This window comes from Macrotis lagotis, chromosome 2, assembly GCF_037893015.1.
Source record: "Macrotis lagotis isolate mMagLag1 chromosome 2, bilby.v1.9.chrom.fasta, whole genome shotgun sequence".
Taxonomy (NCBI): Eukaryota; Metazoa; Chordata; class Mammalia; order Peramelemorphia; family Peramelidae; genus Macrotis; species Macrotis lagotis.
The window spans coordinates 139,331,270-139,349,649 of record NC_133659.1 but is presented as its reverse complement, the minus strand read 5'-3'; the positions used below and the strand labels follow the sequence as shown (position 1 = coordinate 139,349,649).

General features: G+C 34.8%; 1 protein-coding gene across 1 annotated transcript in view; it reads left to right on the top strand.

Annotated features, from left to right (window-relative positions):
* The window catches only part of WDR64 (WD repeat domain 64), a 189,447-nt gene that overhangs the window by 102,774 nt on the left and 68,293 nt on the right, over window positions 1–18,380 (top strand). The window contains exons 11-12 of the mRNA XM_074220912.1: window positions 6,599–6,729; window positions 16,115–16,316. Of these exons, the coding sequence (XP_074077013.1) occupies window positions 6,599–6,729; window positions 16,115–16,316 (333 nt within the window). The remainder of the gene's footprint in view (window positions 1–6,598; window positions 6,730–16,114; window positions 16,317–18,380) is intronic.

The window sequence follows — 18,380 nt, the reverse complement described above, 5'->3', positions numbered from 1 at the left end:
ACACTTGCATATATCTTTTTTGTCCTTAACTATTCGCATATTTATTTCCCTGTAACATTTCACTATAATATTCCCTGGGCTCTTTCTGAAGGCAGTTTTTGTTTTCATTGTATCCCTAGTGCCTAGTAGAGAGCAACCATTTAATAAATGCTTGTTGATCAATTAACTGATTGTTGCATCTGTGATATCTAAAGGATATGGAATTGGTGATGGGGCAATGGAATTCAGCAGGGAGAATAGTGATGGAAATACAGACCTTTGAGCCATCAATACAGAGATAGTATCTTTTTTCTCTTTTTTAATATTTCCTCATCTAATATTTCTTTCTCCATGGCCTACAGACATTCTTATATCTCCTATACCTTTAAAAAAAAAACAAAGAAATTTCACTTATCCTGAAATTACCCCTAGTTGTAATCATTCAATCTCTTCTTTTCATTGCCCAAGACCTAGAAAGAACAACTTACACTCACTGCTTTCATTTCCTCATCATTCTTTCTCTTCTTGGTCCTCTAAGTCTCAGACTATATTGAAGCTCTTTTCTCAAATGTCCCATGCAATCTCAACTAAATTAGGTGATTTTTTTCTCAGACCTCATTCTCTTTAATTTTTCTGCAAGTCTTAACAACTGTGTACTTTTCTTATAAAACAATGATGTCAACTCTCTCCTAAGTCTATCTTGGTACTCTTTTTTTTTTGAGTCTTGTTTGTGAGATCATCATGGGCTCATATCCCTCATTATTGTTTTGGTCAGAAGCCCTGAGAATCTTCCCTTCCCAGATTTTTATCTCACCTGTTTTAATCACTGAGCTACCCTGAAGGCTTACCCACCCTACAGTTTTTTCCCCTTCTTTTTCAGGAAATGGTCATTCTTAGCCACTTTACCTCATATGTCTCTCATCTAACCTTAATGACTGAATGTGGGCATTGCCTCAGTTAAACTATGACCTGTGAAAGAGCAATTTTTAAAAAGCCAAGGTCTTCCACTGTATCCAAGGTCATCTTAAGTAGTCCTGATTCATATCTGGCCACTGGACCCAGATAGTTCCAGAGAAGAAAATGACTTTCCACTGCTCCCTGACACTTAAATCCAGCTCATATACAAGTCATGACATCACCTCTCTGATATCATCTTCTTTGAGAACAAAACCCTATCACTAGAAAATCTCCTCTGCCTCTATGAGTTCAGTCATTACCTCAGCACAAATCCATATACCCACCCTTAGTCTTCCACATCTCCAGTTGTCCTCTGGACACCTCCATCTGCTAGCAACTTAAACTCAACATGTCTGAAACTGAATTCATCATTTGCCTGTTAAATCTACCCCTCCAAATTTCCCAGTTTCTTCTGAGGACATTGTTCTTTCCCATCATACAAGTTTTCACTGAGATGTATTTAAGAAGCAATGCAGTGTAAGGTAAAAATTCTTCACTTGGAATCAGGAAATGTTGATTTAAGTAAAATAAGCTGGTCTATATAAATCTAAGTCACAGAATTGTTATGCAGGAGAAAGGTACTTCCACAAAGCACTCTCTCTAAAGCAGAGGTTTTTTTTTTTTATGATTTCACTGCCATAGATTTTAAACTCTCTGAGAACAAGAATTGAGTGTCTTTTGTCTCTCTTCATATTCTCCATACTTAGGAATCTGGGAGATGCTTAAGAAATGTTTGACTGCTTGATTGAAATGGAAAGAATGACTGACTGTGTTCTCCCTTTTCAGATGTAACTTTATGAAATTTTTGACTAGCTGAGCTGAATACTGAGCTATTTGTTTAAAAAATGCAATAGGGAGAAAAATCATCTCATAACACTGATTTTACTTGGAGACTTGTTAGTCATTTCATTACTGTGTTTTATCTAAATTAGCAGTTTTTGAAGAGAATCACTGAGTAAGTAGGTTGCAGATTTGCATTTGAGAAGAGATAACATTAGAATAAATATTAGAAGCAGTTTCTTATTATCTCAGCTGATAGGAATCATGAGAGTTCCAAAGTTTTAGTGATGGACACTGTGTTATCATCATTTTGAATATTTATTTTCCTTTTCCCTTCACGATTTGGCAAAGTTGAAGAGATATTGTATGAGAATCAGCTAATGTTTTCTGATTCCACTCAGGACAGAGTCAGAGAGAACAAACTTAGAGAGAATTAATTAAAAGGATTAGGACTTTGGGAAGTCATTCCTGAAAGCAAAATTTCTCAGACAATTGGGGACACATTTATTATGAAAAGAGAGCCGGAGTTTCCTTCTCTGGAGATGCTATGCATTTATAATGCCCCTCTCTACTACCTGTCCTTCCACCAAAAAAATGCCCCAGAGCTTTCTTCCCTTGATATTTGAAAGAAAAGGATAAACATAACCATTTGTCATAGTTAAATATTATGCTCAGAGACAGACTACTCAAACACTGGTCAAAAGCCCTCTCCTCCCCAATATGTCCATAAAGGGAAGCTAAAGAAAGATTTTTAAAATGTATTTCTTTTCTAAACTTCAGATAAGGCAGCTTTACCTTGAAGTCTAGCTTAAACTAATTTTCTTGCTGCTTACTATGTGACAGGTATTTTGTTAGAAATCCTGTTTCCTTTTTGAACTGCATTGAGTACATTGTCATCATTCTCTGTTACAGTCACATGATGAATAGCATTTCTTCTTCTGACAATTAAAATAATGTCTGATTGCATTTTCTATACTCCTCCAAGCTCAATGGTCTCACAGCTGTGGTAGTGTTGCTGTTTCTGAAGGTAATTTGAAAATCAATGAGAAAATACAGAGAGAAATGAAAACTTTATCCAGTTTCATTTCATTAGCAAACTCAAAAGGAACCATGGTTGGCAATGTTCCAAGCACAAATTGTACACATTCTGGATGGTTGTTCTTCCTTTTTTGTATAAAGAGAGTGAAGGAAGTGATTTACAACAAACGGCAAATATATTGGTAGATATTGCTATTCTTTAAAATTTTCACTTTTTTTAAAGAAAGGTGAAACGTGTCTTCCAGGAGTGTACTGTCTCAAAATCCATGACTAGGTTAACAAGATGATAGCAAACCTAAACTGGAAAGGTAAGAAAGTATTTCAATAGGTAAAGGTGATGGGGAATACACACTTAGCAAAGGCCTCAACTCCTATTTCACTGACAAAATTAGAGGCCTTAATTCTGGAATCCTTCTTTTAATAATTTAATTCTCTTTTTTACTTCTTCTTTGAGAATACAAGTGCTAGTGAGGCTATATCTAACTCCTATGCACTAGGAAGACTCAAAATTATTAGGAGTGTCTTAAGATGATAGTTTTGGGGGTAGGAAAGACCCCAGGAATCAACCAGTTTACCCTCCTCATTTGGCAGTTGAAAAAAACTGAGATACGGAGATATTCAGTGACTTTCCCAGAGTCATAGAGGAAGGGAATGATAGAGCTGGGATTCAAAGCCTCAGTTCTCTGACTCCAGATCAGCACTTTATCCACTTCACCATCCTACCTTTCAAAGATGACAAAAATCAATAGGAACAATTTCCCATAATTGATTATTGACTCTATGATATCCAAACTCTTTCCCCCCACAGTCTACTGAGTGCTTCTTCAGGGCAATAATCATCATTATCAATGCATTTTAAGATTTATAAAGTACATCTCCTACAAAAAAACTGTAAGAGAGAATAATTTTTCAGTGTTGTTATCCCCATTTTGCATGCAGGTCTCTTAAAAGTGTTCCTGTGTGCTATCGGGTATCTGCTTCCTTATAACCTTAAAGTGTGCATTCATATGTCCTTTCAAGAAGATGTTCTGGAGAATGCAGAGAAAAACTAGCTTTGTCTCTGCCTGAGCACCCCACTCCTAGGATGGTAAACATGCCAGAGTTCTTTAAACAAAACTTGATTCTGAATCTTTTAACCATTTTCCCTAATTATAAGAGGGAGAGATGGATTTATGTTGAGCAGATCATATAAAATGAAGTATCCTAGTACTGGTGCTAACCCTTCCCCTTGTTCCATGTGAAATGAAATTATAAAATCATGCCCCTTCACTTTAACAAAGAAGCAGAGGGGTCAAAGCCATTAAACAAAATCTTAAGGTTAGTTAAGCTAAAACTGGAATGCATTTTTACCTCCTGGTCTACAGTTTTTTGTATCCCACCATTTTGATTATTTTAAGAGCAAAATGATTTTTGAAGAACAACAGGAAGTGCTCTTTGACATGCTATTGATCAAGCATGTACCCCAACCTGTTATTTGCACAAACCCAATAACAGAATACTCAAATCAGTTCTTGGGGAGCCTCCATCTGGGGCTATACTACTTTGTAAGGGATGTTTCTGTTCCCTCATTTGTCCAGGGGTTAGTATAGATTTTCCGATCAAATCATGTTTTACATTCCATCTTTATTTGGGGTGCACTCCTCTCTGTTCCTTACCTCACTATGGTAGCATTAGGAAAATTTCAGAGAAGAGAGAGGATTTAAACTACAAGGATATGAACATATGGAATGGAAAGGAGAAACACTAAGGGAAGGATGCAGGCTCCTGTGGAGGTCTGGGTCCATAGTCCACTCTTCATATTTATCTATAAAGGGAGACAGAAAGATTAGATAGAAAGAGCCTTGACATTGAAGTCAGATGATTTAGGGGTCAAATCATACCTCTAATGACTACAGGTCATGACTGTACGGGTCTTAAATGAGTTAATAATATTCCTTAAGTCTCTGTTTCCCTATTTGTAAAACAAGAGGATAAATCAGATGACCCCTGAGGACCTTTTCAGCTTTAGATTTATGATTCTATGACATCCTAGAAGAAGAACTCAGCTGTCAGAATGATCATGTTGTATGATGGAAACAATAAGATTGGACTGACAAGAATAGACTGGCCATGCTGAACAATAATGAGAAATAAGTGTGATAGACAGGGTAGAAACAAACTGTAGAGGACTCAGTCTACTAAGTAAAAGAGATTTAGATTTGAATCAGTGGGCAGTAAAATTACAGAGCAAAGGGAAGAGTAAAATGAAGTGAATGGATTTTTAAAGGACCAAGTTCTTGCAATTCTGCATTTTCCTTTAATAATCAGAAACCAGAAACAATGAAATTAGAAAATGAAAATGAGTAAATATTTGGTGTTTCTATAATGGGTTTCACAAAAGTTCAGGGTATGGGCAACTGTGTTTTTGATAGTAGGAAGGACAAAGTCAAAAGTATGGATCCTAGAGGGTCAAGCATGAGCAAAATGTCTGCTGAAATTAGAATAATGGCTAATAGACTGGAAGAAGCTGGAGGATTTCAGTAGTTATAGACTAGAACCCAATGTACAGTTATAAAGTCAGATTGTATAGAGTCATAAATATCAGGTTATAGGAAAGTCAGAGTTCTATACCCTATCAATATCACAGATCCTTCCATGTATTCACATAATGGTATTTTTAAAAAACTACATTAAAACCTGATAGCCTGGGGAAGCTAGATGGCACAATGTATTGATAGAATACCAGCTCTAGAGTCAGGAAGACCTGAGTTCAAATCCAGCCTTAGACACTTAAAGTTGTGTGATCCTGACCAAGTCACTTAACCCTGATTTCCATGAAGAAAAAAAATATAATTTATTCAGCTAATCAACATGAATTTATTGAGTTTGGACTGAGTCTGACATTGTATGCTTCTATAGCATACAAAAGAAATTTATGGCACTACTTTATCCCAGAAGAGCCATTTTCATGGATAGTGTAAGTTCATCATATACATATATATATATATATATCTTATATAATCAGGACCTATAAGGTCCCTTCCAGCTTTTTAGTCCACAATGCCCAGAAGAGTGTTCATTCATTTCTGACTCTTCATGACCCTATTTGGAATTTTCTTGGCAAATATACAAATTGCTTTACCAATTCCTTTCCCAGCTCATTTGTTTGATAAGGGAACTAAGGCAAACAGAGTTAAATGACTTGCCCATAGTCACACAGTAAGTGTCAGACTAAATTTGAATTCTGTAAAATGAATCTTCCTGACATTAGGTCCAGTCCTCTATCCACTGTGCCACCTACCTACCTAGCAGGGACTTTATAAATGTTTATCAGTTCAGCTTATTCCTTCATTTTTTCATATGCTTGCTAAACTAGAAGTCTAGCAATGGAATGGGATTTGAATCTTGGACTCCTGGTTTAAAATCTATCCATCACACCATTGTGTATATCTTTTATCTTCTTCCTTCCCCATTACAGTTTGAGAGATGGGTGTATGTGCTATTTCTCTTTTTATGACCTTAGCTCCAAGCTAGCATATTGTCTTAGCCCCCAACCCCGCTCTGTCTTATCTAACTCTATCACTTTAGAAAATGCTTGTCAAATTGAATTAATATAAAAATTCAGTTCCTGTGGCTGATTATTATATTATGATATACTTTGTCATTAAGCATTTCTGTTATTACCCTCTGATAATGATAAATAATAATAACATAAGATCCAAATTAAAGTTTGATATATTTATGATTCATCATTTTTTTACTACAAGATTTATAAGATGCTGTTTCAAACTTTGAAAATCATATATTCCCTTATGTAAAAGAAAAAACTGACTCTGTTGAATCGTATGTATTTTTTTTTCTCTAGGTTTTTAGAGTGTGGGATATACAAACTCTTTCACTGCTACAAGTTTTCCATGACAGTCAAGAAGGACCAGGGGACATGCAGATCTATGCAATGATATTTGATTCCAATCATGGCATGCTTGTCACAGGTTTGTGTGTTCATTTAACAAGACCTTTTCCACTTTTTAAAAAATCTCTTTTACTTGAGTATTTATTTGTTTGCTTGTTTGTTTCTTTGGTTTCTGCAAGACAATGGGGTTAAGTGACTTACCTAAGGTCATACAGTGAGGAAATTATTAAGTGCCCAAGGTCATATTTGAACTCAGGTCCTCCTGACTCCAGGACTGGTGCTCTATCCACTTCACCCCTAGCTGTCCCTACATGAGTATTTATGTATTAGGGAGAAAATATTTAGTAGTTAACATTTGGTTTCTTTAACTTGTTACAAGTAGATATTTGTATCAACTTCCTTCCTCTTCTTCTACAGGTAAGGAATAGGCTAGTCGATTGTGGGGGTGGTGAGATGGTGGGCGAATTGTTTTTCTTTGAAAATGCCCTGGGCAGCTAGATGGTACAGTGAATAGAGCACCGGTCCTGGAGTCAGGAGGACCTGAGTTCAAATTTGGCTTCCGACACTTAATAATTGCCTAGCTATGTGTCCTTGGGCAAGTCACTTAACCCCATTGTCTTAAATAAATAAAAAAAATTAAAAAAAGAAAATGCCCCTGGGATTTTCATGTTGAAACCTGGTAAGGGTTACAACAGAGAAGGAGAGGCATAAATCCTACTGGCACATAAAACAATTCATGTTGTCCACATAGTCAACTCTACTTCCACTTTCTGAAGAGGGAGTAATAAGGTTCATTTTCATTATCTAACAGCTTCATAAGCAAGCTAATCTAACAAATATTTTGCTCAAGTCACTTCTCTACCTTCTTTGTGTGTGGCCACTGAAGTCACTGGACCATTTTTCTTTCCTTTGTACTTGAAGCCAAAGCCCCATGGCTAACAAATAATAGGTTGTTCTCATTCTTTAGAGATTACCATTTGAGAAAGGGAAGCCATAGTGAAGGAAGAATAAGGATCTTTTCTAGAAAAGACTTGGCACTATTAGTAAAGATGGGATTTTATGGTTAACAAATAGTAAAGTTAGGAATTCTTCCTTCATGAAAACTAAACATTCAATACATTTCTCAAGCATTTTTCCTTTTGAACACCAGTTGTGAGCAGCTAGCAGAGAAGTCACTGAAAATCATTGTCTTTTCAGGTATCATTTTTGCTTTACTGATAGCAGAGGATGTTTTTCTCACTTCTGTCTTCTCTGATTTTTTAAATGAGATCTTTATTGAGGTATAATGATCAACCATTTTCATATAATGCTTGATATCAGGGATTATTAAATAGATCACTTTTTTGCTCCTTGTTCCACTATATTCCCTCCCCTAAAATAATACAGTAATAACTGCCTGTCATTTTCCTTCTCATTGTGCTAGCCTGCATCTATAACTATCTAGCTATACATTTCAAGACCATTTATCATCAAGGTAGCTAGATTCTCTGGCAGCAGAATATCTGGAAGGAAAAAGAGAAAAAACTTCTTTATCTGTATAAGTTCTGCTAGAATTTATATGATTTTTTTTCTTGTTGAGAAACACAGTTTTGAGTATAGCTTAGTAACACATCAACAATAGTGGGGTTTTTTTTTGGTTTTTTGTTTTTTTAGGTTTTTGCAAGGCAATGGGGTTAAGTGGTTTGCCTAAGACCACACAGCTAGGTAATTATTAGGTGTTTGAGATCATATTTGAACCCAGGTACTCCTGACTTCAGGGCTGGTGCTTTATCCATTGTGCCACCTAGCTGTCCCAACAATAGTGTTTTAAAGTTTACAAAGCACTATTCATACAAATAGTAAGAAGCAAATCTGAAATTTACTCAGATCCTTCTACTCCAAACCAAGTGCTCTGACAAGTGCTTTGTCTAAAGTCTGCAGAGGTAGCTTGAACCCAGAACCCCCCCCCCCCAAAATGAGTTGTTTGTGGATTTATATTCCCATTTCTGCAGCATATGATGCATGACTTGAAGACAAGCCAAACACTTAAACTCAATTTCCAAATGGAGAATCTAACCTAATTTATTATAATAACTTGGAAGTGAATTTTATTTAGTATTGGCATAATGCTTTATAATGTCCCACTGCTTTGGAATCATCTTAATTAGTTAGTAGGATCATATTTTAAGAGTTGTTTAAGAAAATCTTTTATAAATACTAATACCAGACATCAAATGAAAGTCTCCCAACCTAGAGCCAACAGTGACCATTTCTGCTTTATATTAATATTGTGAAAAGAAGGCAACCCAACATTAGAAGGAAAAAAAAATAAACAGACTTCAATGACCAAAGAAAATTGAGACCAAAATGACCTCATTTTCTCACTTTTCTGATTAAACTATGCTCATCTCATTTGTCAGAAATTCCTTAAAGAAAGCAATTCTGTTTTTATAAAAACAATCTCATTTATTGGCTATTTTTAACTAGAGCCCTATATGGTTCCTTGTCTCAATTTTGCTTCCAGTTGTTCTTACCTCTCTGATTACTTTCACTATCCATCACTAAATACCCTAAGGGTAGTCTTTAGGCTTCTGTTTTTGGCCTTCTTTATGGCTCCCTACACAAGTTCCAGGGCTGCAATTAAAAATTTTATAGATAACTCAGATAAACACTGTCAATCCTGATCTCTCCCTAGAACTCAATTTTAATTGCCTACTAGTTTCCATTTAGATGGCTTCTTGACATCCCAAATCCAAATATATCAAGTTCTCAATATCTTCTATCTTAAAACATCTCCCAGTCAATTTGGCTTAAGTCTCAGTCTTCTTGACTTGTCTGTCTTCTTCAATACTGACCTCTAGTCAGATATCAAATTTTCTAGATTCTTTCTCCATAATATTTCCCTCATCCATCCCTTTCTTTCATCTCTCCCTAGTAACAAGCAAGTTTCTTATTCCTCCCTACAGTACAAATGTAATACTTTCTCCTAAGTCACCTTGCTGTCTCTATTTTCTTTCTCCATTTATCTTCAATATTCATGCTGATGAAATCTGCCTAATACATCAATTGGATCACACCATTACTTTTGCTTGTTATTCCCAATTTTTCACAAATAGAACATAAAGTCTGTATCCTGATATCCTTCTACAGTCTGTCTCTATCTAATCTGCTTTATCTCATATTCCTTCCCTTTGTATAGTCCCTATTCTATTTAGACAAGACTATCAGCCTTCATTCTCTATCCTTGGGCTTTTCTCACATCAGTCCCCTTTAACTGAAATTCTTTTGTCCCTCCTTAAACTTTTCTCATTTTTTAAAATCTTCCTTGTCTCATGGTTGTTTAAACACACACACACACACACACACACACACACACACACACACACACTCCTTTACTAATAAGTTGTAAGCTTCTTGGGGACAGAAATTTTGTCTTTGTATTTCTACCACCTAAGAATGCCTTATACATAGTAGATGCTTAAAAATGTTTGTTTAAATTCATTTCCTGATTGAAGCCAGAATTCATCAAATTCTTTAGCAAAATCTTTTTTTTGAATAATAGTTATATTAGTGTTCAATTCTTAAGTATCATCTAGTACAGCCTCCTGATTTTATAGATGAGGAAACTGAGGTCTAGAGAAGCTAAGGACTTAACTAAGGTTATGCAAATAGTTAATAACAGATTCAAAATTTGAATACAGATCCTTAACAAATCCAGAGTGCTTTCCCTTGTGTTTTTTTGTTTTTGTTTTTGCAAGGCAATGGGGTTAAGTGACTTGCCCCAGGTCACACAGCTAAGTATTAAGTGTCTGAGGCTGGATTTAAACTCAGATTCTCCTGAGTCCAGGGCCAGTGCTCTATCCAATGTACCACCTAGCTGCTCCTTTCACTTGTGCTTTTGCGTATAAATATAATTAACAAAGTTTCATGACAATGCCTCTTCATTTTAGTGTTCAAACTAAAGCTGGTTGGGACCTCTGAGCCCATCTAACAAAACAATCTTCCTTTTATAGATGCATAAATTAAAGCTCAGGGAAGTTAAATGAGAGATAATAAGCATCAGAAGAAGGATTTGAATACACTATTCCACAGTGCCTCTTCAAAAGACCTGGATGTGGATCCTAATGTAGGCTCTGCCAGCATTATGACCTTCTACAAGTCAATTCTCCTGTGGGTGTTGGACTCAGTCAGAAAGGCCTGAATTTGAATATTCTCTTTCCTCTGGAGTCACTAAAGGTAAGTTCCATCCTCTCTGAACCTTAGTTTCTTCATTTATAAAAGGTGGGTGATAACTGTAGGACCTGCTTCAGTTCTAATGAGGTGATTTATGGTATTTGCAAATCTAAAATGAGATATTGAATGTACACTTCCATGATCATTCTTCTAAGTTTGCAACTGACTTGGGGCAACTCACTTAACTTTTCAGTATAACTAAGGATTTGGATTAAATTATCCCCTATAATTTCTTCTAGTTCTATGATGTATGATTCTACTTTGAGAGTCTTAGAAAGGAAGTGTGCTTAAAAGAAAGTTTTATTGCGGATAATTTCTACAGGTTCTTTCATACTTTACATATATATTTTCCTACCTTTATTAAAATGTATGCCTTTTTAAGGACAAAAACAATTTTGTTTTGCTCATTAAATCTGCAGTTTAACATTGTGCCTTACATATAGAGACCATTTTTTATTTTTGTTGTTGTTTGAATGTTTGTTTTTTGAGACTGGATCTCCACCATCTAACCTAGATTGGAAGTGTATCAGATAACCATGGATTTGATCTCATAGAAGTTTTGACTTATTCTGATTCCAATCTGGGCCAGTTTGTTCCTCCTTAGGTAGAATTAGTGGTCCCTTGCTCCTTGGGATTCACCCTAGTGGTGCTAGACTTATTAGGAACAACTGTTTAGCTCTAGCTACTGCAGCTTCAAGCAATATAAATAGCTCCCTAACAGCAGGGATTACAAGATTTAAGTCTTCATTTCTGGTAATAGTTGACATTTAATAAATATTTTCTTATTAAATGGAAGTAAAACACTCATCATGTCCAAAGAGACATAAAGAAAGACTAATTGGGAATCATATCAAAACCTCATTTTCTACAAAAGGTAGAAGGAACAGAGAATGGATATGGGTAATGACTATGAATTTTCATCCTTCATTCTGTTTCCTTAATGTGTCAATGACAAGTACTAGAAAATATGTTTTTTTTGATTTTGCTAATTACATCCAAGCTGATTAATAGGTATTTCCTCTAAAACCTTAGCTTTAGCTACTGATTGTTATTTTTTAATTTTTTATTAATTTTTTATTATTTATATTTATTATATTTTTATTTATTTAAGGCAATGAGGTCAGGTGAGGTCATACAGCTAGGAAATTATTAAGTGTCTGAGGCCAGATTTGAACTCAGGTACTCCTGACTTCACAGCTGGTGCTCTATCCACTGAGCCATCTAGCTGCCCCTAATGGTTGTTATTTTTGAAAGAGGTAATAGGATAATTTTTTTTATTACATCTGTCGCCAAGAAGGCTGAAGCACTTTTCAAGTGTCTTAACTGATCCTTACATATTCTGATGACGTTTACAACATATATCATCCTCCCCCTAACTGATTTCAAATTGATCTATCACTTCACATCAGAACGAGGGAAAATTCCTATTTCTAATTCACAGTTTTCAGAGTAATTAGGGAAATTTTAGGGACTAAGAGGTCATTCTGTGCTTTAATATTCTTTGATTTGCAATGAAGAACATTTATGGTGTAATATGAAAGACTCTGGATTTTGAATCAGAACTTCTGAGATAAAAGCCAGTTCAGGCACTTATACTACCTGAGAATCTTTGGGCAAGTCACTTAACCTCACTGGATCTTACTTTTTTCATTTGGTAAATGAAGCAGTTGACATAAATGGTAAGGCTCTGTCATTTGTCCACAGTCCACATCCCTCTAAAGGGTAATGTAGAGATTACTTATACTGCTTAGACAGAGAATTTTGGAAATCAGAGCTGCAAAACTGTAAATAATCTTTTGGTGGTGATAAATATTACCTGCTGATTATAGGGTAAAAGGTTCCTTTATTTACTGAATCCTTATCTTATTTACTTTTTCCTTTCTAGTTTTCAAGAGCTCCAGGAGCCTACACATAGCCATCTGAAGGATTGTTTAGTAAAAATAGGAGCAGGGTGCATGTTGTAATAAGAGTAGCAGCAGCAGTAGTATTATGAAATATGAGATCTTGCATGGAGCATGGATTATAAAATGAAAATAGCAATGCCTCACTATACTGGCCTAATCCAAGATTTTCCACCAGTTATACTTATTCTCAGTGGGTATTTCTCTATTTTTGCTTAAGGATTTTCACCTTCTACCCCATTAGGGATAATGAATTATTTATGGAATGTTTACTTGTCTATTCCATCAAATACAAGATCTCTTTGTCTTTGGTACTTACTACAGGGATGACCTAGGGCAAATAACTAATCCCTAGACCTCAAGTTTTCTCATCCATATAATGACTAGGCTGAATTAGATGAACTCTGAGGATCTTTTCAACTCAAGGTCGATCACCTTTCCTTTTGGGAAGCCATTGCTACCTAGAATTTGTCTGAACCCAAGAGCGAGGAGTCCAAGGAGATTATTAGACATATGCAGAAATTGTCCAGATTCTTTGAAGAATTTGGTCTCAAGTAAATCTTCAATATTTTAAACCTGAAAGCCAAGTAATCAAAACTTTAAGTTCATCCTCACCAGTGATTAGCACTTACCATACAAGGTAAGTACTTAACAAATGAGGATTGACTGACTGACTCAGTAGAATCCTGTAAAACAATGTTTAAGTATTTATTATCTCCATATCACGCAAAGGGAAACAATCTCAGAGAGGTTAAAAGCCTGGACCATTGTCAAATAGGTAGCAAGTGTTGGAATCCAGATTGCAATATAGGCCTCCTGACTTTCTGAGTACCAGAATCTACCTCTTCCCACTCCTAATAAATAAATGTTTGATGAAATGAATTGAACGTTGCTTCTGGCTCTCTGAAAGTTAAAAAACCAATAGGGATTTAGGAATGTCCCTATGAAAGCACTGTGTGGAGGAATGACATTAATAGACTTTGTAGTCCCCTCCTCCCAACTCTCAGAAACAAATCCCACAAGATGTTAGAAGTCTATATATTTCCAAAAGATATTTCAAGTTCTATCCATCTCATACAGAAAAAATTCAGATTCAGAAACAAACATAAAAGAAATTAAATTTTCCCAGATCACATAAATAATTCATCATTCTGCAATATTAGTCTCCATTTTTTAAATGGAGTAATATGGAATGAGTCTGACTTTTTCATAAAATTGAAAGTACTGACATACTTGAGAAAAACTTTTGTTGCTACAACTACCAAACAACATCTATCATCCTCATCATAAGTTAAATTTTCATGTCTAAATAATGCATGAAAGGAATTAAGAGGGCAATGACAAAACTAGTTTGTAAGAAATAAGTTCAAAGTATTGACCAGCTCCTCATCTTTAATTTATTCATCTGAACTGCCTACCTTGGTAGACAAAAATTGTATCAACCTAGTTCAATAATACTGACTGCAGTTACCATGCTGCTCAGACTGTAAAGGCCTGCTTTTCATGGATTATCCATTCTCTTTGGAAATAAAAAAGAACAAAAGTAGTTCCAGAAATGTGGGCTTATATCATTAAATACCACTACTTTTGCCAAGTTACTAAATAATTTTTCTGTGGGAAAAGAAATTTCTTTGTTTTTCCTTTTTTCCTTTGAAAAATCTAATTTGTACTTACTTTGATGATAGATTCAGAGCAGATAGTGAGTAACTGATGAAAAATTTTGTTATAAACCATGACATTGATGTCTCGATCATGAGTATGTGGGACCTGTTTTGTGTCTTGTATCATACGAGTCAAAGGATACATGTCAATGACACTAGAACCTGGTATAGAAAGAGAAAAATTAATATTTAAGGAATAAAAATAAATTAGTAAAAAATAAAAAATGAATTTAAACAAACATTTTTAAGCATCTACTATGTATAGGTGATAAAATGCCATGGAAGTCAATGAAACACACTTTTAGAAAATAGGTATAAAAAAAGAGATGAGTACTGAAAACAGCACTGTTTGATAATGGGTTGGTCATTATTGACTTGGAGAGAGCAAATTCCATTGAAATGGGTAAAGAAGACTGATTTCAAAGTGTTTAGGATAGTAGGTGGAATGAAGATATAGAGGCAGGAAAGTTAGAAAACATATGCTTATAAAGTGTTTATAAAACACTTTTTTTCACAACAATTTTGTTTCAGAGTGTCAATCACATCATCTCCTTTTCAAAGGTGAGAAAAATGGTCTTAGAAAGTTGTGGTTTCCCCAGTCACAGCAATATGTGAGAGTAGGATCTTGTTTTAATTGATGGTGATGTTTTTCCTCTTTTTTCTTTCTTTTTTGTCTTCTAAAAATACTATTTGTTATAGCAGAGGAAGGAGGGGGAGGGATACCGGGGAAAATGATGTTAATTTTAATAAATGAAAGATAATGTAAAAATGAAATGACTCAGTTTTTAAAAAAATTTTTTTTAAAGTCAACTTGAGCTCAAATCTCTTGGCTCTAAATTCAAACTATAAGTGGGTTTATCATTGACTTAAATAAAGGCAAAGATTGCATACTTATCAAATTTGTAAATGACCAAAATCTAAGGAAGAAAAGTAACAAATTTGATTATACAGTAAGGACCCAAAAAGTCCTAGAGGTCAGAATTTGGAGTTAAAACAACTTGCCTTCAGTACTTGGATGAATCCATGCTCTCATCAATATTGATACTCTTCCAGATGATCAGGTACAGGTATATAGGTTTGACATATATATATATATATATATATATATATATATATATATATATATATATATATATATATATATACATATATATAAAATGACCAGGTAGATCTAAATATCTGTATCCAGATGATACAGATCTAAATATGTCACAAGATAGTGGCAGGACTAAAACCCAAGTCATTCGGTTGCCAATTCTTCATTTTTTTTTTTCAGGGTTGTTTTTTGTTTTTTGGGTTTTTTTTTTGCAAGGCAATGGGGTTAAGTGGCTTGGCCAAGGCCCTGTGGCTAGGTAATTATTAAGTGTCTGAGGCCAGATTTGAATTCAGGTACTACTGGCTCCAGGGCCAGTGCTCTATCCACTGCACCACCTAGCTGCCACTAATTCTTCATTCTTTTGAAGTTTCTTGATAGCTACCTCTCAATCTTAAGCTTTTCTCTACTCATCAAAAAAGACTAATTTTTGACCTTTGAGACATAATACTGCTATTCCTATATAAATTATGTTTCTAAAATGTCAAGTCTTTCATTTGCTCAAAGGGTTTTTTGTTACAGGGTATTAAACAAGTAAGGAAAGAAAAAAGGAAAGAAAAGAAAGGACATTTTTAAAGAGAAAGAAAGGGTATTAATAAAGTTTATTTTTGTTAAAGGGTAAAGATGATGATCCTCTTCTTGCTGTGATATGGGAACTACCTGATGTTGTGCCTGTATTCTTAGAAGGGAAGACTGCTATCTCTCTAGCAGTAATTTCTACTCCCAAGACTTCAAAAATACCTATCCCAGCGGTTGAACTGATACCTGAAGAAAATAAGCCAGATGACCTTAAAATTAAGGTTGTAAGTTTATATTCTGGACTAACTTTTTACTAGAATTATTTTAATACATTTTCTTATCATGTAAGTCCTATTCCTATACTCTTTAGTCCTTCATTATTTAGTCAGTCAGTAAATAAACATTTTACAAGTATCCACTATGTACCAAATGCTGTGCTGGGTGACAGAAAAGCTCAAAGAATGACATAATCCTTATTCTCAAGGAACTTGCATTCTAATAAAGAGACAACAAGTTTATATACATGTGTGTGTGTGTGTGTGTGTGTGTGTGTGTGTGTGTGTGTGTAAGCACCTAATAAACACAGAAAAATGTAACTTTGTGTGGAAGGTGGTAAGGGAAGACACTAGAGGTTGAGATATAAGAACAGATTGTATGTAGAAGTTACTGTTTTAGATTTGAAGAGAGGTATTCGATGAAGATGGGAGGAAGAAGGGTCACATTCCTGGAGTGAGGGATGACCAAGAAAAAGACATAGAGTCAAGAGATGGACTGTTATGAGTGAGTAACAGAAAAAAAGAGGGGGCAGAAAAAAAGGGCAAAGTTGTAAAGGACTTTAAGAACTAAAAAGTGGAATTTATAAAGCTTATTAGAGTTCCATTAAGAGTAGTAACTAACATCATTCTAATCTATTTCCATCTAGAAAAAAAATCATCGGAGTCAGTGCTAAAAGAGAAAAACTAGTTAAGAACTTCTCTTGGACTAGAGAATGTTAGCTATGACTCTTGGCTGTCAGCGAACATTAGTCACAAAATGATGAAGTCTTAGAAATGGAAGGGACTAAAGAGATTACCTAGTAGAGCTTTTTTTATATATATTTGAGAAAACTGAAAACCAGAAGAGTAGAGTGACTTGTTCAAAATCATACAGCCAGTAAGTATTGGAATCAGGATTCAAACCCATATCTGATTTTGAGTTTATGTTTTTTTAACTATACTCTGCTTTAGCAGGTAGTACAGGGGGAAGGGCATTGGTCCAGGAATCCAGAGATTTCCACTTTTGTCTGACATTGACTTGTCATGTGACCTTGAGCAAGTCATTTAGCTTCAGTTTTCTCATCTATAAAATGGACAGTAGACTAAGTTACTTCACAGATTTGTTGTGAGTAAAACATTTTGTATAGGATAAACTGCTGTGTAAATGTAGGCTACTACTATAAAAGAAGTTGGAAACTATGTCATCTCTATAGTTAGTCTGATGACTCCATTTGTCTTAAATAGATAACTGTTTCATCCTTCTATCTTCCTAATAAAGACAGATAATCTATTGTTGACCAAATCTTGGCAAAAGTTTTTAGGAGGAGGAATTGGGCTTTATCATCATTCTTTCCAACCCAAGTTCTCCTAGAGCATTATTTTCATTTTATGTAATATTTCCTTTTCTTTAACTCACTATTCTGTATCACATTTCTCTGTGTACATTTCATATCCTTCATTTACAATATGTGGATAATCTATGTCATTTTTGTTTATTTTTATCTCCCGAATGAATGAGTTTCTCAAATGTAATAGATACAAACAAATAAATGTTATATTTTGACAGAATTGAATGAATGACTTACCAATTTCATTGACATTGATATATCTACAACAGAGCTCTGGTTCCATTTTCTCATTTTAATTCATGAAGTTTCAGCTTCCCCTTCAAGTGAGTTTTTTGGTTTTATTTCTTTGTTCTCCAGACTTTACCTTTTCAGGACTGTAAAATCTTACATTTGTCACATCTGATGTATACTTTTAAGTAAAGTTTTTCTCACAGATTCAGTCATCATTCCAAAAGTCCACTAACATTAAGACAGAATCCAGACCAAAGGATTCTAGTGACTTAAGATGAAGAGTCAACAACAAAAAAAGTTTTGTTTTGACTGAATAACACTTCAAAGGAAGTATCTGAAGTATGTCTGGGAAAATTCAAGGGTTTTTCTGAAAGGGTTTTTGCAGACTGCAATCCAGTAAATGTAGAATACCCTAAGTATATTCCAGAGAAGTCTGATATAAATCATGGAATCCAGGACTTAATGCTAAGTCAACAGTGTCTGTTTTCTTGATTGAATTTTGACCACTTAAAAT